This window comes from Callospermophilus lateralis, unplaced genomic scaffold (assembly GCF_048772815.1).
Source record: "Callospermophilus lateralis isolate mCalLat2 unplaced genomic scaffold, mCalLat2.hap1 Scaffold_3643, whole genome shotgun sequence".
Classification (NCBI taxonomy): domain Eukaryota; kingdom Metazoa; phylum Chordata; class Mammalia; order Rodentia; family Sciuridae; genus Callospermophilus; species Callospermophilus lateralis.
Window position 1 is genome coordinate 59,038 of NW_027514116.1, and position 21,887 is coordinate 80,924.

The 21,887-nt window shown below is 40.9% G+C and overlaps 1 protein-coding gene and 1 pseudogene across 1 annotated transcript; both read left to right on the forward strand.

Moving 5' to 3' along the window:
* Positions 1–6,497: 6,497 nt before the first annotated feature.
* On the forward strand, positions 6,498–7,606 carry LOC143400152 (olfactory receptor 2C3-like; annotated as a pseudogene).
* Positions 7,607–8,063: 457 nt separating this feature from the next.
* On the forward strand, positions 8,064–20,743 carry LOC143640591 (uncharacterized; the record flags this gene model as incomplete). Its single annotated transcript, XM_077108282.1, has 6 exons — positions 8,064–8,110; positions 13,224–13,338; positions 13,494–13,667; positions 16,939–17,045; positions 18,103–18,240; positions 20,679–20,743. Coding segments are annotated over exons 1-6 (646 nt in total), but the record flags the coding sequence as incomplete, so codon positions are not given.
* Positions 20,744–21,887: the final 1,144 nt, after the last annotated feature.

A 21,887-nucleotide genomic window follows, 5' to 3' on the forward strand; every position in this document is an offset into this window, starting at 1 on the left:
CTTCTAGGACAGTCACAGATACTATCCTCATAGAACTGAGGAGTCACAATCACATATTGCAAATTCTTTCATGAACAGATATGAAAATTGATGACGAGTAGGTTCAAGTGGCCTGGCCAGCTGCCAGAACAGCCTCGGAACAGGGCAGTGTGCAAACCTGACTGATTCTTAGGCTGAACCCTTAGCAGTTGGACCAGCCACGGAGGGTTCCACTACACAAAGCCAAGAGCAGACCGGCCATCATGAAACGTGGGTCCACTTCTGGAAGAATCTAAAATGTCACTCAAGGCGATAGTCCTTATATGCTACACAAAAGATCACAACAGTCAGATGAAGACATCAAATGAAATCACAGACCAATGTGACTTACAAATAGACACACACACACACACACAAAAAAAAAAAAAAAAAAAAACACAGCAAAATGCTAACAAGCCAAATCCAAAGCAAGACAGATGCAGTATGAACTAGAAAGGATTCTATACTATGAGAGGAGGGGTTTATCTCCTAAATGCAGCAGTGGCCGACATGTGAAAGGTCAATGGATAAAGCAAGTGGCATAATTCAAAAAGGGAACTTCCTCAGTGTGTGAAGACCATGCGTGAAAACCACAGCCGAGGTCACACTGGAGTGACAGACCCAGCTCCCCGCAAGGTCAGGAACGAGGCACGCAGGCCAGCATCCGCCCCTTCCACCTGACACTGCTTGGGAAGTCCTGGTCATGCTAGGAGCACCCAAGAAAACAGAAGCTTCCACCATGGAGAGGGAAAAGAAGACCATCCACATCCACAGGTAACACGGCCTCATAGGTAAAAATAATCCAAAGTTACAAAAAGGACGTAGGGAACAAGTTATGATAGATAAGTGAATTTAACAAAATCCCAGAAGCTATTTTTTTTGTGTTCTAATTAGTTATACAGGACAGTAGGATGCACGTTAAGCCGTCATGCATAAATGGAGTACAACTTCTCTTCTTCTGGTTGTACCTGATGTCTAATCACACCAGTGGTGAAGTCAAATATGTACATCGGGTAATAATACCTGCTTGATTCTACTATCCTTCCTACCTGCTTTCCTTCTCCCCTCCCTTCACTCCCTCTATTTAATCTAAAGATTATTCTTCCCTGGCCTCCCCACCTGAGTGGGAATTAGCATCCACATATCAGAGAAAACATTCAACCTTTGGTTTTGGGGGGATGAGTTTATTTCACTTAGCATGATATTCTCTAGCTCCATTTATGGGTAAATGCCATCATTTTAGCAGATGAATGGATAAAGAAAATGTGCTGTGTGTGTGCACAAACAAATACACACACACACACAATGAAATATCACTTATCCTTAAAGAAGAATGAAATAATGGCATTTGCCAAAGGCTATTTTGAAAATGAAAAATCCAGTATTCAATTTGTATGAAACCAATTCTTAAATTCATTTGACCCTAAAGAGCAAAAACAATCTTTAAAAAAAAAAAAAAAAGTTGGAGGATTCAACTTCCTGATTGCAAAACTTACTACAAAGCTGCAGTCATCAAAAGTGTGATGCCATCACAAGGACAGGCCAGCCATCAGTGTGGAGATGACCACACGGACCTCTGACATGATCTCAGTGGAGAAAGTGTCCTCTCTCAAAAAGTGGCAAGAAGACAACTGGATGTGCACCTGCTGAAGATCGGATCCCTGCCTCACACCACGTATGACATCCAAGACACTCGAGGCCTGGGTGAGAGCCTAAAGTGGAAGACCCTCAGAAGAAAATAGCAGCAAGTCCACAGGACCCTGGTTGTGCAACAGTGTCTTAAACATGACACCAAAGCCACAAGCAACAGAAGAAACAGGTGAAGTGCAAAATTAGAAACTGGTGTCCAAAAAGGAAAAGGCTAAGCGAGGGAGAGATGGTACTGTCAAATCAGACACCTCCTAAGGGTCTGGCAGCCACCATACATGAGAAATCTTATGTCTCAACAACAGAAAAACATATCAAGGAAAAATGGGCAAAAGACTTAAATAGACATTTCCCCAAAGAAAATAAACAAGAGACCAACAAACACATTTCCAAATGTACAACATGATTAGTCATTAGGAAAATGAACATGTACACTCAGAAAAATGAGAAGGTACCTGCCATCTGCATGTGACATATCAAAGAACATAAATGCATGAATAACTAATTAAAACAAATAAAAAATAAAAAAAACTAAAAGAGATATCGTTCCCATTACAACGGCTATTTAAGAAAAGAGAGAGGGACAGAGGAAGGTGGACAGACGGCCCACTCCTGTAATCACAGCTACAGGGGGCTCAGCAGAATTATCACAAAGTCAAGGCCAGCAGGGCTTCTTATTGAGACCCTGTCTCAAAAGAAGAGGTCTTGGGATGTGGCTGAGTGGTAGAGACTTGTCAACAGGCACGAAGAAAGGAAGGAGGGAAGGAAACAGTCAGTGCTGGTCATGGTGTGGAACGCAGGGGACAGACCTCTCCTTACAGGAGGGTACAATCCCACGCTGTGGAAAGCCAGGAGGGGCACGTGAGGTCATCAAAGAATGCATGAGACCTGCAGTTCCACTCCCAGGTGCCTGAGAAGAAAGGCAAACAACACCTGCATGTAAATGTGCACAGTGTGTCTATTCTCTGTAGCCGCAAAGGGAGGCCACCCTCACAGTCACCACATGGTGAACACAAACACCATCCTCAGATGAACAAGTCAAGAAGGCAGGGGCAGATGACGGGAATCCCCTGCAAGGAGAACGGGTTACTGGCACACGCAGCACACGCCACCCTGAACACTTCCTCCAAGTGGAAGAAGTAGCACAGTAGGGCTGCATATTTCATGATTCTGTTAACATGGGATCCACATGAGGCAAATCCACACAAACAGAAAGAAGATCCCTAGTTGCGGGGCACTGGGGGCTTGGCAGAGGCAGGGGAGGCACCAACAGGTAGAGGGTTTCTGCTTGCAGTAATAAAAGGGTCTGAAACGATGTAGCACTGAGGGTTGTACACTATTTTGAATTGACCTACTGTTACACTTTAAAATGTCTTCATCTCAGGTGTATATTATTACAATACAAATAAACTCACACTAGCATGGAAAATGCTATCTAGTAAGCAAGGATAGAACAATAATAAAATGATTAATAAAAAAGAAGAGTCTACTACAGCCTCTGCCAAAATCAGTGTAAGAGACAACTATGTCAGACTCCCCCCAACACCCCACACGTCCCCGCGCACAGACTCACTCCTGGCTCTGCAAGCAATGCTCCAGGGTGGGCAGACACAAAAACAAACCCCAGTGTTCATAAAAGAAGCACACCTGTGCCCTCACTGCAGAGAGTGTAACTGTCCACAGGGAACAGTTCCTGAGTGTCCCTCCTGCATTCCACTCCCTGGAGCCTCCTCTCCTCTTGAAAGCTCCAGGGATGAGCAGCAGGTTCAGGACATGCAGGGCTGTGCATCAGTTTGTCCCTGGGGTCCCCTGTGTTTCCCTTCTGGAGTATGGCGTGCTGTCCTCCCTCCATGGGCTATTCTCTTCTCAGCAAAGCTGGGGTGTGTTTTCAGTTCCAAGGCATCTGATCTAAGACTTAAGAAGGTGTCCTTGGACGTGCACTGGGCAGAGCCAGGTATGCTGCCCCACTGAACTGGCTTCCCAGAGCTGGGATGATGAGGTCCCAGGGCTGATCTGCCCCTCCTGATCCCACATGCTCTGAACTCATGGGCATTACCAGTTCCCAAGATTGTCTCTCTTCCTCCATGTCCCCTGCAGGAAGCAGAAGGTGGCTGCTGGCTCACCCTCCTGAGTGACCTTGGGTTTGCTCCTCCCTTGTGGGGGACAAGAGGACTGGGTCCCAGGCTTTCTGGTAAGTCCAGTACAGGCTGAGGGGCATGGATCACTGAATGCTCTGCCTTCCTCCTCCATGGCCAGAGTGTTTAGCGGTCGTCCACACACTGGGGGCACATGGGGCTACATGGTGAGCTCAGGCCAACAAGGACTCGTGGCTCTTCTCAGGGTCACTGGGCCACCACTCTCTGATGACATAGCATGGAGGAGGGAAGCTGGTGAGGTGCAGAGTGAGGATTGCTGACTGTGTCACTGGGGACTGAAGCTGAACGTGGCAGCGGGGTTCATTGTGACAGGATCGTACCCGTGTGGGACAGAACTGGTTGCCTTCAGTGCCAGTGCCCCTCGCTCCCTCACCTTCCCCCTGCCCTGCTGGTCTTCCTCCACTGACTCAGGGTTTCTGAGTGGACTGTGTGTGCCTCAGCTGGGTCCCTGGCTGTGCTCAGGGCGCACAGAGCATCCCTGGGCCAATTCCAGGCTGCAGCTGCTCCCCTCCCCCCAGCCCCTTCCTCTGCTCCTCCAGCTCCCTGTTTCCATGGGTGGCCCCTCCCCTTCTTTCTCCCTTCCCCCACACAGGAGAGAACATGGGGACCTCGACTCTGTGCCTGGCTTATTTCTGCAGGAGGACATCTTCAGTGCTGAGGTGAGAGTGTGGTTGTCACCTTGGGAGGGGCCACCTCTTCCTCTGCTGGGGCTGTGGCCTTTGGGCTAGCTCCAGGGTCACCAGGAGCTCAGGCTGTGGATGCCTCTGGACATTGCTGGAAACAGCCCAGAGCATCAGGAGGGTTGCTGGGCCTCCAAGAGTCAGCCAGACTGTCCCATCACAGGCACCCCTTGGCGTCCATCTCGTGGTGACATTTCTGCGTTTGCCAGGGTGTCAGCTATGAGTCAGCATCGTTTCTCTCTGTTCATAGGGGGGACACTTCCTTCCACAAGTGACAGGGCAAGTGTTAAACCAGCCTTCTGCTTTTCAGGTCAGCTGTGGGGCCTCCTTGCTAAGACCCATCACTGGGACTCCTGCATGACACAGTGGCAGAAAACTAGCCAGGCTCCCCCATCCTCACGTCCCAGGTATGAAGTCAGCCATGCTCTGAGGGCCTCAGCTGCCTGTGACATGGAGGAGGTGGGGATGCATTCCTCAAGACGCCCTCTCCAGGGTCCAGCACACCGCTGGCCGGCTGTCTGTCTGCAGAGCAGACCCTGTCTCGGCACGACTCCTCTCTGACAGTCTCCCAGGGGAAATGCCTGGCACTCTGAGTCCCATTTCTACCTGTGCCAAGGAGTCCCTGTGTGTACTCTTAACTGATTGGTGCACACTCTCTGTGCGTGTTTAGGAGGCTCCTGGGAGCTGGGATTCAGGTCCTCACTGGGTGGACATGGCCTCAGTGTCACTAGCACAGCATCACCGTGGCCTCTGCTGCTTCCTCAGGGAGTCCCTTCACACTGCTCTCTTCTGGGAGGGAAACAGGGCACTGTTGTCAAGTGCACTCACATGCTGGGACAGAACCTGACCCTCCTGCCAAACACCAGTGGTGCCGTGGATGGCTCTCTACCCTGTCCTCCAGGCAGGCTGCTCTCCAGCCCTGGTGACCTGCCCCTGCTCTCCCCTCCCAGGTCCACCTGCAGGTATTGCATAGCCCTGAGTTCCCAGGTAAAGCACTCACTGAACATGTTGTTCCTGCCCCCCTGACCATGCCCAGACACAGGGCTGGTGAGTGCCACTCTGCATCCTGGAACTGCAGGTAGTGACCATCAGAGCCAGCTGTTACCAAGGTGAACAGGTGTTCAGACGTGGCTGGTTGGTTCCCTCTCTGCAGAGCATGTTCTGAGCCTCTCTGCAAGCCGCTGGCAGTCCCAAGACACCTTTCCTGCCAACCCCAGTGAGGTTGTGCTAGCAGCCCCTCAACTCCAGGTCTGCACTGCCCTGACCACAGGCCATCTGACCACCCATTAGGGCACATCCACAAAGACACATGAAGTGACTTTGCATCAGACCCTGGCAGACTCTGGGGACCTAGAAGCAAACAGACCAAAGGACTGAGCCCACAGGGAACTGGTAGTCTATGAGTGAGACAGGGTCCAGCGTACTGGCAGAGCAGCTGGCCGAGGGTGGTAGCCACCAAGGCTGAGGGCAGGCGAGGAGAGGTGGAGAGGGCACTGAAGAGGGCCTGCATTACAGGCCACCATTGAAAATGCCACGATGGAGTGGGTGAGAGTATGGGAGGCTGGCTGATACAGAGCGTAGAGCAGGGGCCATCTCTGCACCAAGGCCCTGGGGTGGGTACAGGTCCTGTGGTCCTAGCACATCTTAGTGTCCTGCTTGGTTTTGAGGGAAGACTTGGAAAGGAAGCACAGAGACAAGTTAGGGTATCAGATCAAACCTCAGGTGGAAAATGGCCGCAGGATGGCCAGAAGGCAGGACCCTGGGTGGCAAGGAGGGGTGAGTCTGAAGATGTCACGGACAAAGCTGGTTGTGTGATTGGCAGGACTCTGATTTGTCTCCTGCCCTGCATTCGTCACATGGAACACCACCCTCTGCCGGGTGCTGCACCCCCGTGTCACTGCACACTCAGGCACAGGCCAGATGCTGCTGGTACAAGTGACCTTTCTAGTGGAACCAGTGCTAATGTCATGCATGAACCTCCACATCTCCCTGGGCCATGCCTGTCCAGGCCTCTCACTCGGACTCTCTGCCTCAGGAAGACCACGCAAAGCCATCCAGGAGCATTCTGAGAGCTTGGGGAGCAGGCTGGCTCCTAAATTGTGAGATGGCTTCCTACATCATGTCCAGCATGGGTGGCCTTTTGGCCCCATCCTTGGGGCATCAGAGGCTGGAAATGACCAATGTAAGTTCTCCTGCCGTGTTTGTGCTCCTGGGCTTCTCTGCTCGCCCCTCACTGGAGCCCATCCTCTTCATGGTGGTCTTGGTGTGCTATGTGGTGTCTATCCTGGGCAATGCCACCATCATCCTGGTCACCCGTGTGGACGTGCGCCTCCACATGCCCATGTACTTCTTTCTTGCCAACCTGTCCTTCCTAGACATCAGCTTCACCACAAGCATTGTCCCACAACTGCTGGTCAACCTCTGGGGACCACAGAAAACCATAAGCTATGGAGGGTGTGTGGTGCAGTTCTATGTGTCCCACTGGCTGGGGCCACCGAGTGTGTCCTCCTGGCCGTCATGTCCTATGACCGCTATGCTGCCATCTGTAAGCCCCTCCACTACACTGTCATCATGCACCCACAGCTCTGCCTTGGCCTGGCCTTTGCCTCCTGGTTTGGGGGCCTGACCACCAGCATGGTCGGCTCCACGCTCACCATGCTCCTGCCTCTTTGTGGGCACAATCGCATCGACCACTTCTTTTGTGAGATGCCTCTCATTATGCAACTGGCCTGTGTGGACACCAGGCTCAACGAAGTCGAGATGTACGTTGCTAGCTTCATCTTTGTGGTCTTACCACTGGGCCTTATCCTGGTGTCCTACAGACACATTGCCCAGGCTGTGTTGAAGATCCGGTCAGCAGAAGGGCAGAGAAGAGCATTCAGCACCTGCTCCTCCCACCTGGCCGTTGTGTCCTTGTTCTATGGGAGCATCCTCTTTATGTACCTGCAGCCAGCCAAGAGCAGCTCCCACAAGCAGGGCAAGTTCATAGCTCTCTTCTACACCGTGGCCACCCCCATGCTGAACCCCCTCATCTACATGCTGAGGAACAGGGACGTGAAGAATGCACTCAGATTCTGCGCTGGAGCCCTGCCGGGAGTGTGCTGATCGTGACCGTGAAGAGTTACATATGCTCTGTGTATGTGTGTGATGACTGGCATCCCGTCCTGTGGACATTGATATGCACCAGTGTTTCACATCTGTGTTGTTACTGCTGCACTGTTCATTGTTTGTAATTATGTCTGCCTTTGAGGGTGCTTTCAGTGACTCAGTGAGTGGACATTGATAACCTAATAAAGGCTAGGTGGTTGCCGAGCTCTGGGGTGTGACCTGAGTTTGAAGTCTGGCTTTGTCAGTCCACAGGTGTGCTTACACTTTTACCTCCAATGCTTTGGGGTTTTATAAGAACCACATATTTTTCTTGTCCCCCGTCCCAGCGTGATCTCCTTAACACCTACTAACTTTCTTGTGGGGAGGGTCTCAGGGGTTTCTTCTGTTATTCACAGGAAGCCCCCTCCAACTAAACTGAGTTTCTGCTGACAAGGACAATCTTGGTGAGCCCTAGATGGCTTCAGAGAGGCGGGTCCCAGGTAAACCACTATGGAGCAGAGGGTAGGGACGTGCCACCCCAACCCCTGCTTCTGGGAGGAGAGAGGCCCTTGGGGTGAGTCCTGTAACCGAGGGCTGAGGATGTGGTCCTACCTCTATAGTGGAGCCTCAGCACCCCCTTGTGGTGGGGTAGAGGGACGTGCCCCGCTGTGCACTCCAGGAAGACGATGTTTGTGGGCCACAGATGGGTGGAGAGGAGTCCTCCTCCTGGGAAATTTCTTCATGATTTCTTCAGCTGCAAGTTGATCCATGTGTTGCACCACTTCTTCTTTGTTTCAGGTCATCTCCAAATAGCTCATCTATTCTTCTCTGCTCAGTAATCTGGGTTGGGAGAAACTGAATCAGGACATTTTGGTACTACACTGGAAAGCCTAGGGTGATGGTTGTTACACTATTCTCCTTTTGCTTTTGAGTGGAACTGGTGGGCTGCTTACTCCCTCTTTGTGTTGAGCAGAGCTATGTCAGGGAGAGGATGATGCAGCAGAGTGACACTAAAATTGCTTTTGGTGCAGTTATTCTGTTGTTTTCTTCTAATCTGTTGTTTTAAGTTAAATGCATTCCTGAATTTTTCCAGATTTTTTAAATGGACATCTTAAGTCAGGGATCTCCTTTTCTGCCATTTACTGAATAAAGTAATAGGAAGAGTGCAGTTTTTGTTTCCTGTTGTGGACATAGGCAGCTGTGCAATGGCAGAGAGGATGAGTCCTGCCCACCCAGGTCTGGGTGTGGGGGGTTCTCACCTGCCCACCATTGAGGCCCACCTGATTCTGGTGGGGCATCTCACTCACTGTATGGGTCTTGGGGGGGTCTCAGGGGAGTCCCACCCGGTTCTTGGTGGGGTCTGTACAGAATAGCCAGGCGCTGATCACAGTAAAGGAGGCATACCTTCCAGGAGCCAATCACCTAGGGCCATGCAAATTGTGGAATGTGCATTTGTGTTTATCAGTGTCACCTGGCAACGACTATTTTGCCAGTTGGTTGGCAGATAGGTAGTGGCAACCTGCTTTGGTAGGCCACTTGACAGAGGTTTTACCTAATTGTCTTTAGGATGGATAGAGCCTGGAGAAAGTTTATTTATATAAGCCTGGGAATCAAGTTTTTCGGATATAACCCTCTTGGGAAGATCCACCAGGCTGCAAAAAATTGTGAACTTGGAAGAATTAAACGTTATCTGGGACGTGGATGTCATGTTGATCGCACGGATCATAAAGATAGGTAATAGGGTTTGGGAGGCCAGGGACTGAGGGGTAAGGGACCAATGGGCTGATGGAATTGAAGCCTGCACCATCCAGGCTGTGCCAATGGGAGCAGAGCAGAAAGGATACCAGTTCTCCTTTCACCAGAATATTTAACTTTAATATCCTGTGGAGTCCTCAATATCCAGGACCTGCACACCTTGGAAGTTCAGTACCCAGGACTTCTAATGGGCAGCTAAACAAAACCAAATTTTTAACTGGTTTCCCAGACACTTAAAATTTCCCTATAAGGTCACTGATTTTTTTTTAAATAAATACACACAACAGATTTTAATGTACACATTTTCAAAAGCATTGAAAAATTTTCAGATGTAATCTATTACCTGTTGTGTCCCAAGAGCCTCACAAGAACTCTGAATTGGGAAGATGGCTCCATGTTCTTTCTTCTTTTTTATATTTTTAAAATTCCTTCACACTAGTATATTTAGGGGTGTGTCTTCCACCTCTAAAAATAAGATTTTACTTATTTCTCACATGCTTCACTCACTAATTTATGAAATTCTTAGGATAACTTGGTGTCATCTTAATCATCTAACCATTTCCATAACAACAGTGTTGACAAGCCCTGAATTTTCTGCAAATACTTCATTAACTTCAGTTAGTGAAGTTAACTACTTTTAACTACCTTTCCACAGAGGACACTAGAGTTCACTGGCAGCTTTTACACTTTCCAAAACACCAAACACAGCATGCTTTTTCAATTTTGTTATCACTTTAGACTAAAGTAAAAAAGCATCTGCCAAAAGCTTCTTGCACAAAATTCCAAAATTGCTGATTCCACTGTTCCAGTACCCTTTCCTGTAGTTATCCATTACTGTGTATCTGTACAAGCATATAGAGTAGAGCATTGGTTGAGAGCATCCAGGCAGTGCAAGCTCTCAGTCACCAGGGCCAAGGGGGTAGCACACAAAGGGTGCCTAGTCTGTACAGTGCTGCCTGCTGCTGCCCTACTGTAGCTTGCCCTACTCTGTTCTGAAGGGACTAAGAGTATCAAAGGTAGGCCCTGCTTGTGGTTTGTGCATTAGAATAGTCATTGACACCAAATGTGAGCTCTCTTTGTGGTTATCAATTTCACAAAAAACAAATAAAAATATCTGTACATTTTTTAGTTTCACATGCAGTCATTTAGGGTCATGATGACACTAAGAAAATGTTTGCAATGAACAAAGACTTGCCATTATGTGTATCAAAATACATTATTAACTTTCACAAATTACTTGTTTGCCAATGGCCAAAAGATAAGTGACTGGAACAGGATAAAAAGAATACTCAAATATCTGGAAGGAGAGTAAAATGGAATTGGTAGGTAGTGGCATGCAGAGTTTTAAATGTGGCACAGCAGTTATCATTAAATCATCTATTTGAGGAGCAATAAACAGCTCAAGCCATAATCAACAGCCCAATACCACTATTCTTCATCTTCAAAATATTGTAGCTGAGAAATTTATTTCATTTGTTAGACTTAAATTCCTTCTATTGCCAAGGACATAAATATTTTTTCTATGTTCATATGTCACTGTCACTTGAGCATCTGTAAAATTAAGAATATTTTATCTGATTAAATTAGAATTCCAAGGTTGGAAATGTAGCTCAGTGTTAGAGCACTTCTTGCATGTCAAAGCAAAGGGTAAGGGTGCAATCACCAGCAAAACAACAACAATAACATTGTCATCACCATCAACATAATAAATTTTCAAAAGAGAGGTAGGAAAAAAAGAAGTCTTCTTTCAAATTCATTATTTTTTAGAACGCCTTTGCCAACATGAAGAAAGCATTTATGTTTTCTTCTAGTACATTTCTATATAGATGTCCTATAGTGCATTTCATCTATTGTATATATTACTACACATACATTTCTTATATATGTATATTTTATTTTACATATGCAATTATAGGTTAATAATTTTGTTTTGGTGAGTATAGAAGAGAGCAAGTATGAAAGATTATTACTCCTGAAAAAATATTGCTTTACTTTATAAAAGTTTTACATAAAAATACTAAACTTCTCAACTTTAGTATTTTTAAGTGAAATTTTTATAAAGTAAAGCATTAAAGAATTATTCTTTAATTCTATTCATTTGTACTCATAAAATGAATACGTTTTTAATGCACAAGAACGGCACAGCTACTTATTTTGTATTTGACACATTCTACTATCTCAGAGAACTCTTACATAAAAACTTTCTAGGTGTGACCAGTTAATTAAAACTGACGTGATAGGACTCAATTTCAAATGAAACATTTCTTCCTCCTTTTCAATCATGCATTCATAGAGGTAAGAAATTGTAAAAGTCCCTTGTGAAAAATTAAGACAGTATTAAATACTGAACATTGAAAATACCTGATTTATATATAAATCCCATATAAATAAATACTGAATTAATTTAACCATACTAATTCATTTGGGTTCTTTTTCCTTTGGCATTAAGTTTGCTTTCGGTTTGGCCTTTTACTGTTATTATTCAGCCTACTTTACCTATCATACTTTTAAAACTGAATTTAAATGCCATCCATGTCATGAGAACTGCCATAAATCTATTGTTTGACTCACATTTCACTTAAGGTAAGGCACCATGAATTATGGTGGTTCTTTATTTTGTTTATGAAGAAAAAAACAAATGCTGCCAATTATAGTTGTAATGCAGCCCAAATTATTAGTGGGATTCCATTGTCAGTGTTGTTAAAATGATAAGAAAAAAAAATCCTCTTAGACTCATTGAAATACATAGTTTTAAAAATATATTTTTAAAACTCACTACAATACTACTAACTTATTAATTGAAATACTCTTAGTTGATAAAAAGCAATAATATTGATTACAATAGCTACCAATTATGGAGCTGTTGCTGTTGCTACAAAATCTTCAAATGTTTTATATAGATTCTCCATAAAGCATTTTGGTAGTATTCAGGGAGATACTCATTTTAATCCTTACTTTTTTAGGAAATTGAGGGAGAGTAAGACTCTGGGATAACTAGTACATCATAGAGTCTAAAGTAGAATTCAAACTCAAGATGAACTAAATCTCAAGTTCATCTTCTTTCTAGGCAAGTGGGCTGCTCTGCTCTGGGGATGTGGTTCTGTGGTAGAGCCCTTCCTTACCTAGAATGCTTCAGGCCTGGGTTCTATCCCCAGCAATATGAAAACAAAGCAAACAAAAATAAGTAAAATCAATGGAACCAGACACAGTCACACATACCCATGATTCCAGTGACTTAGGATGCTGAGGCAAGAGCATTGGACGTTTAAGACCACAGTGGGAAAATATAAGGGGGAGAAATGAATTACAGTAGAGGGGGTGGAGAGAGAAGATGGGAGGGGAAGGGGGAGGGGGGATAGTAGAGGATAGGAAAGGCAGCAGAATACAACAGACACTAGTATGGCAATATGTAAATCAATGGATGTGCAACTGATGTGATTCTGCAATCTGTATACGGGGTAAAAATGGGAGTTCATATCCCACTTGAATCAAAGTGTGAAATATGATATATCAAGAACTATGTAATGTTTTGAACAACCAACAATAAAAATTAATTAAAAAAAGACCACAGTGGGCAACTTAGTGAGACCCTGCATGAAAATTGTTTATATAATAAAAATGTGCTTAGGATATGACTCATTAGTTGAGTAACCCAGGGTGCAATCCCCAGCAGTATCAGAAACAAGAAATAAGAAGAAAATGTCAGTGGCATAGGCTGATCATTCATTAATAAAATAAGTAATGACAGCTACTAAATATTGTACTTTCTTCATAAGAAAATAGAGGAATTATGAGCTACTTAATGTTTATAATTGCATAAATAGTTGTATATTTCAAAAGGTACCTTATGAATTCCTAATAAAGCTTCTTACTTGCACAGAACACCTCTACATTATGCCTGTGCCTATGGCAATCCAGCAGTGGTGGCTCTTCTAGTGAAGAGGAAATGCAATGTCAACTTGTGTGACAGTGATGGCAACACACCATTGATGAAGGTAGATATACCAGTGGTTTTCCAGGAAATGAATTTGATGAAATGCTTAGAAGAAAAATTGGTTAATGCCATTTAGTTATAACTAATGAGTAAAATGTGAAATATTTTTCTTGGATTTCCAAAATTTACAATCTATTTCTTGGTTAAAACCAACAGGCCCTACAATATGAGGAAGAGGAATGTGCAATTATTCTTCTAGAACATGGTGCCAATCCAAATATTCACAACAACAAGGGTGAAACTCCGCTCCACTATGTTATCTTTTATAGGAACACATTAATAGCAACAAAACTGCTTTCATCCAACGCAGATATTGAAGCCAAAAACATGGTATATAATCAATCACTATTATTTTCAAAATATTTAAAATTTTTCTTAAAATTAACAGTAATGCATGTCAAAAAATACTGATTATAAGCAAATTTTCTTTTTATTAAAATACTAGTAAATGTTGGGAGTTCTCCTCGTGTTCTTCCTCCTTCTTTTGTAGTTCATGTGTGTATTTAGTTTGCCTCCATCAGTTGAATCCACACTTAGAATTCAAGAGACTCATGCAGAAATCTGAACTTCAAGCTTCTGTGAAGGAACCTGATGCGGTCCCCTTGAGCCATAGTACTGTGTGGTGTGGTGTGCATGGTTTGCTCCCACATGCTGGGCACACATGTTCTTCAGTTTGCTTCTGGCAACTGCAGCACTTACTCCCAATCAACTACTTTGCCTGTATAAATGAGGTTACAGCTCCTCTTTTTAAATATAGTGTGATAAAGATTTCATGGTGTTTTCTACTGATATACAAGAATATGGACTACATAATATATTATGAATCTTTTGCAAATGGGATTAAGTGTTTGAATTTAGAATTTGGAAGTTAAATAGTTTTCTCTATATATACTATAAAAATCATGTTCCCACTGGAATTTTTGAAAGGCTGATTATGTCACTCATTGCTAGAATGGATAAATTATTGCTAGAAGTAGATAACTCATGGATTTCACCAGCTGTACTATGAATCAGTCTTCAGCTTTGTTCCTTAAAGTGCAAATGTTTAGTGCCTTTTATGATGCTACAAGTAATCTGTGTATATCAGCATAAATCTTGATGATACACAAAATTTCTGAATTAAATTTTGCCTAAAATTATAAGTAACTTTAAGTAGCAATTAAAGTAGATGAGAATAAAAAGAATTTTGGAAAATAACCAATCATTATGTTACCAGGATTGTCATTACAAGTGAGAATACATTTTCAATGTTATTTTTATTAGAGTTTATAGTTTTACATAGTAGTTGAATTCATTCCCCCAAAATCTTACATGCATGGAATTCCAGTTGAGTCATTGATTTCCTCTTTTCCATCTGTCTACCCCTCCTCCTCCATTCTCCCCTCCTATTCTCCTGGACCTCCTTTCACCTGTCTATTTATTTATATTTGGTTGATTCTTTTTTACTTATACATAAGGGTGCAATTACCTGTGGTATATTTATATATGCATATAACATGAATTTTAAATATTTCCTTCTTCATTGCCTTCCCTTTTTCATTATCTCTGTGCCTCTCCATCTTCTTTTTCTACACTAATGATCTTCTTTACATCTTTTGATATTCTGTTCTTCATTTCTTTTTCTTTAATTAACTCCAGCTTCCACATATGAAACATTTTACCTTTGAGTTTCTTATTTGACTTATTTCACTTAGCATGATATTCTTGGATACCAACTCATTTACCAACAAATGACATAATGTATTTTTATGGCTGAGAAATTCTCCATTGTATGTATGTGCACCAGAATTTCTTAATCCTTTCATGCATTCACAGGTACTTGGTTTAATTTCATAATTTACCTGTTGTGAATTGTACTACTGTAAACACACGTGTGACGGTATTAATATACAGTTACATGTAAAATTTTGTTTTACTAATTTTGGGAAAATACTGAGTCATGGGATAGCTGTTTCATGTTGTGGTTCCCTTCTTAGATTTTGGGGAATCTCCAAAGTTTTTCCAGGGTGGTTGTACTAGTATGTAGTCCCACCAACAGTGTAAACATGTGCCTTACCCCCACATTCTTTTTTTTTAACCAGGGAGAGAGAGAGTGAGAGAGAGAGAGAGAGAGAGAGAGAGAGAGAGAGAGAGAATTAATATTTATTATTATTACTTTTTTCATCTTCAGCAGACACAACATCTTTGTATGTGGTCCTGAGGATCGAACCCGGGCCACAGGCATGCCTGGCGAGCGCACTACCGCTTGAGCCACATCCCCAGCCCCACATTCTTACCAGTATATATTACTGTTTGTGTTCTTGATAATTACCATTGTGGCTGGAGTAAGATAAAGTCTTAGGGTAGTTTTTATTTGCATTAACATAATTGCTAAAGATGTAGAAGACTTTTTTATATATAGTTTGGACATTTGTGTTTCTTTTGAGAAATTTCTGTTTAGTTCTTTTGCTCAGTTATTGACAGGGTGATTTTTTTGTTTGTTTGCTTGGAGTTTTTAAAAATATTTATATTTTAATTCTTATTGGACACAATACATTGATTTTATTTATTTTATGTGCTGCTGAGGATCAAACCCAGGGCCTCACATGTGCTAGGTGAGTGCTCTACCACTGAGCCATAATCCCAGCTTTGCGATAATTTTTTTTTGAGTTGGTTATTTCTCTTTGTTAATCCCCTCTCAGTGGATTAGTTGGAAAAATTTTTTCCAATTGCATAAAAATAATATATTTTTGTATTGAACTTTCTGACATGTAAGATAAATATCTTTCAACTTATAATAAGAGAAGACACAGGAACAATTATGAAAAAGCAACATAGTTTACTCAGACTCTATCAATTTTAAGCAGAAATTTCTTACATTGGAATCTGGGATTCTGATTTCATAAATAAAAAGGAATCAAGTGGACTTGTATAACGTGGAGAAAACTTCCATGTTGCTGGAAAGCTCTCAGAAATATATTCCTGTAACTTCAATTGTTCACATGTGAATATCTCCAATAAAAAATTGGTGTCAAGTAGGTGTTAAGCAATGGAAAAGCTATTTCTGTACTTCTGGACTCACAATGCACAGTTGTGTAAATTTTTTCTAACAGTAAAACAAGGAATCTTTTCTATACTGCTTGGTATTTCTGGAAAAGTAGATGTTCTTCAGAATATGATTTATACACCCTACTAGTGGGTTGAGAATTTGGCTTGTTAATGAAATATAATACTTATAACCTTTACTAATATGCATTAGGGAATGGGGCTATTGGGATATAAAATACAGTTTATGTCCTAAATATGCTCTTGGTTGAGGAGGGTTCATGTTACATAACTCCAAGATGCCATGATGAATGCTGGACAGTGGCAAAGATCCATGGAAACAGTGAACGTATGAAGCAGTCTTAGAAACTCTGGAGTTCATGTGGCCACTCTAGGCAGAGGAGAGGCATCTCAAAATGAAAGAGCAGCACGTATGGAAGCAGAATGGGAAGAGAAGAGAGTGGCCACACTTAATTTACATTATTATTATATGCTTATATTCATACAGTATTTTGTAAGGTTAACTTCAGTTGAAAAGTAGTAATTTTGTGAATAAATTATATTTATTGTTTTTCAGAGTGGCCAAACACCACTTTTACTCGCCATAAAGAAAAACAGACGGATGATGGTAGAATTTTTTATTAAGAATAAAGCAAACATACATGCAGTTGATGATAAGGGAAGGTATAGTACTTTATATTTTTTGGAAAAGGGTTAATATTGTAGTAAAATCACTCAAGTGAAAAATATTAAATTAATGGGAATGACATAATCATTGGAATAGAGTGAAATTCATGAACATAAACTAAAATTGAGGAGAAAAGCAATTATTCAAACTGAGCAACACAAATAAGAGTATGTAGTATGATTCACATGCCCTTATAATTATTGGCTGATGATTACTATTTGATTTTGTTGATCACATAATCTTGAGTTAGCTAGAGTTTTCATGTTAGTTTTGTAAAATATAGACTTTTAGTTTGTGCTTTTATTCAGTATTGAACTTCTTAAATTTTCTGTAATATTTCATCTTCTCCTGGTATAGTTTTCTTTTGGAAATGCTGTGTTGAGTATAGATAGACATTGAAAATTATTTTTTCCTTTATATGACTATTTGCTTTAAATTACTTCATTTGTAGAATATTGATTTCAGATTTTTCCTAAGTGACGTCTAATTAGTCTTGACAAATTTTGAACATTTATAATGAAAAAGAGTGTAACATATGCTTGAAATCTGGTTGCAAGATTATACACGTAGCATTGATTTCAATGCCTGGCAAATGCTTCTCAGAGTGAATGACTGAAGCAACAATTATTATTATTATCACCAGTGCTGCTGTTATTATGTTGTACCTGCAAATACCTTTTTTACTCCTTGACTTTTGGCTGACTGTGAGTTACAATATATTACATCACTCTAAGAAAGAAATGGAGCTTTATTCATTGAAATCTTTGCCAACTCCAGATGAATGACCTCATCATAATTAACGTTCATTGAAGGACTTTAAGTTTGTAACTCTCCTCTTTTGGGACTCGTGATTTATTTTTTTATGTGTTTGTTTTCCTTTTAGACTTACAAATGATTTAGAAAGATAAAGAAAGATAAAGATTTGATCTTCCAAGATGTATATGTCTGTTAGTGTATGTAAAGCTAGATGTCAAAGAGGTAAAATGTATTACAATGGCTTTTTAAATAAACTTATTAAAATACCTAAATTTGAAGTTACCTCTCTTATTTTAGAACAGCCCTCATGTTGGCTGTGGAACATAAATCAACACACATAGCTGAGCTTCTTCTTCAATGTGGTGTTAATGTGTCTGCTTCAGATAATTGTGGAGAGATTGCCTTGTCTTATGCCATTGCTAGTGGAAATACTGAGTAAGTATTTACATTACAATACTAATCAACATTAGCTGTATATCCACAATAGTTACACCTGTTGCATCTTATATATGAGGTGAGATTTCATAGCATTACTATGTATGGAACCGTAGTGAGTTAGGACAGTTCATTAGACAGAAACCCTTCAAAGTGTAGCCAAGAAGCAGTGATGATACTTTGATTGGGCAAAGAGAAGGATGGAGGGGTAATGGAGGCAAGAAAGATGGTGGAGTGAGATAGACATTATTACCTTGGTACAGGTATGACTGCATATAGGATGCAATGGTACATCCTGTAAAATCAGAAATGAAAGTTGTTGCAGTTGTGTCCAATGAATCAAATTGCACTCTACTGTCATATATACATAATTAAAATGGATTAGTTATTTTAAAAAAAATAAGTAGTGATGTGTGCATGAGTCACCTTCAAGGTTTGTTCTCTTCTCTCTTCCCCTCTCCTTTCTTTTTCTTCTCATGCATGCTGGGAAATTTTCCTACCACTGAGATATACCTCTAGCTAATATCTTACGACTTTGTAAACCTTCATCCTTAGGGTTTCCAGCATTATCCAATTCATTTCAAGCATAACCCCTCATCACAGGGACAGATAGTATCACACCTATGATTTTATAATTTGCTATTTGAGTCTTGAAATTCCCTGTTTATCTGAAGTTAGCTATTCTACCATCCCCCTTTAATTTATCAAGGACCTAATGATATCCTTGAAGTGTAAGGAAGATAATTCTGTAGTCAGATGGAGGGGAATAAATAGATTTTTAAATTGTTCCTTTGTCTCTGTCAGTTCTGTTGCTGTGGTGTTTCTGCCAGACCTGGACCTGCAGTCTGGTAGTGAAGAGCTTTTATTTCAAAATATCCTGACTGATCCAATCCCTGAGCCTTCATGGTAACCCACACTTAGACTCAACACTTTTTTTAGTTCTCATGCACTTATGCTTTTTTATTCAACAGTTGTTTCCTAGCAGAAGCACTCTGCTTTGACAGCTTGGCCTCTAGCTTTGGCCAACAAATACTAAGCACTCTGACCCTGTCCCCCTTTTAGGAACCTTATGTGGAATCCCCATATTAGCCTTGCCCTTTTTGGTGCATTATCTTTTTAGGACTTTGTCTTTTCTGTCATAAAATTAAAATCATTCAAATCTATTAGAAAGCTTCAAGTAAAGCTTCAAGTAATCTCTGGAAGAGATCAGAGTTTTCTGTCTTCTTGGCTAACAGATCTGTGCCCCAAATCCTTCCATCCCTTGAAATAGATTTCCTTTGACTGCAGGGGGTTCCACATCACTGTTTTCCATGGTGAGTGCCAATTTAGATTGGCATTTCTAGTAGTTTTCCCAAGTAATGGAAATTTTCAAGCTGTTGGAATCGCTGCCTAAAGTTTTCAGCATTTATTAAGGTCTGCCTCAAAAGGAATAGATTAAGCAGATTTATTGAATCTAAGAGAGCTAAGCCCCATCATGACTCCTCAGTATCCATAGTTTTAAAGAAAATTTTGTGTTCCAAGTCAGTTGGAGATCAACATGGAAATGTAGTTACACTTATCTGCTGATTCTGTTCAACTAGGTAGAGAAGAAATAGTAGTAGTCCAAGTTTTTGGCATTTGTTAATTTCTTGCCTTTGTTATTATTGATTAGTCTCACAGAAGGGGATGATTATATTCTCTAATTTAAGGAGATATTTATAAATAGTTATAAATTAATTGCTGATTTGCTTTGAGTTATAAAGCACAAAGAAGAGCCCAATTGATCATGAAAATTAGGACTCAAGCATTTTTAAAAATAATTTTAACTTTTGAATATTAGAACCTATGAAAAATGCACATTAGTTCTAGCTGAGATTGTAAGTTGTTAAGTATGCCATTATTTTACTATTTTGCTTAACATGTTTCAATATTATCTTAGTAAATCTCCATAATAACCTGGTGAACTAAAGTGATACAACCCTTATTTTTTAAAAGGCCTTAAGCCTAAGAGAAAGAAGTTGCACAAGAACAAAAAACTAATTTTTACAGAGACAAGACATTTTCTGAGTTCAAGCTACACTAGTTAATATATTTACCTGTCCTGTTCTCAATTAATGATCATTTTATCTTTTTTCTTCTTTAACTTCAAGCTATGGGTGCAGTGACACATGCATTTACCCCAGCTACTTAAGAGCCTGAGGCAGGACAATTGCTTGAGCCCAGGTATTTAAGATCAGCCTGACCATCATCATGAAATACCATCTCACAAAACAGAAAAAAACAAACATTGTACAAATAATTTTCAAGTTAACAAAATGTTTATAGGGCATACAGATTAGGAGAGCATATGAAAAAGTTCTGATACTAGATCTAAAACATTATTAAGTATTGAATTATATTTGGTCAGTGTTTTCATATGAGTGTTAAAATACCAATTTTATTACTTTTTTCAAATACAGTAACAGGAATTTAATTCTTCAATACATGAAAGCACAATCTAGAACATCAGTAAATTTCAATCCAGGTAAGACTTAAAAAAAATGAGTTACTTTTGGTGTTCATGCCCTGTGAAAATAAGAGTAAGAATGTTTGATCACAGAAGAAGAGTGGAAAAAAATAAATGTTCAAATTCCATTCATATTTTTTATATCTTTCTTGGTCATATAGAATCCAGGATATCTTAATAATTAACTATAAGAAATTTATCATCTAAATGATATTGTCTGAAGAAATTTTACATTAATTTTGACCCTGAAATTTTATGTCTTTGCAGAAGTAAGAATATTTTTAAATTATACATTCTGTTTCGTATATGGTCACATGATAGCAGATTGGACTTGTTATAAAACCAGGTGTTCTTGTCGACTGTTAATATCAGCTCCTATTGAGTGCCTACATTAGTGAATTTCACAGTGATATTTCTATACACACATATACAATACTTGAATCCTGACCACTCTCCTTACTTCCATTTTCCCCTCTACTCCCTTTTTCATCCCCAGTTACCTTCCCTCTTCCTTAGTATTCCCTCCATCATATTCTAGTCATTCTTATTTTCTTCCCAGATTCCACATGTTAGGGAGAGAATGTGATAATTGGGGTTTTGTTTCTGATTTTTTCACCTTAACATGATGACCACCCTTTCCATCCATTTTACAATTATCGTCTTTGTTTCTTTTTTAACATTTTTATTTGGGGTTTTAAATATACCATTTCCTGGGCCTTAAAATTTCTACTCAGAAATCTAATATTTTTCTGATGTGTTTATAATTGCTTTGGCCCTTATTATAGATTTCAGTGTACCTTTGGTAATTTTATAGACTATGATTTGAAGAAGTTCTTTTCGGGCCATGTCCATTTGGTATTCTAAAATCTTATACCTGGATGTCCATAACTTTCACAAGATATAAGAAATAGTTTCTTGTATTCACTGAGAAAGCTTTCATTGCCTGTAGCCTGTACCTCTTCTCCATTATGTGTACCAGTGATTCACAAAAGTATCTATGAATTGTGTCTAGTGGTTTTGTAATTTGTTTACAATTATTTTGATTGTTGTTGATATTGTCTGAATGTGATATTTCATCATCAACTTCAAGCTCTGTATTTTTTTCTTTCACTTGATCTAGTCTATGGGTCTAACTTAAAATGGATATATTTATTTGAGGTAT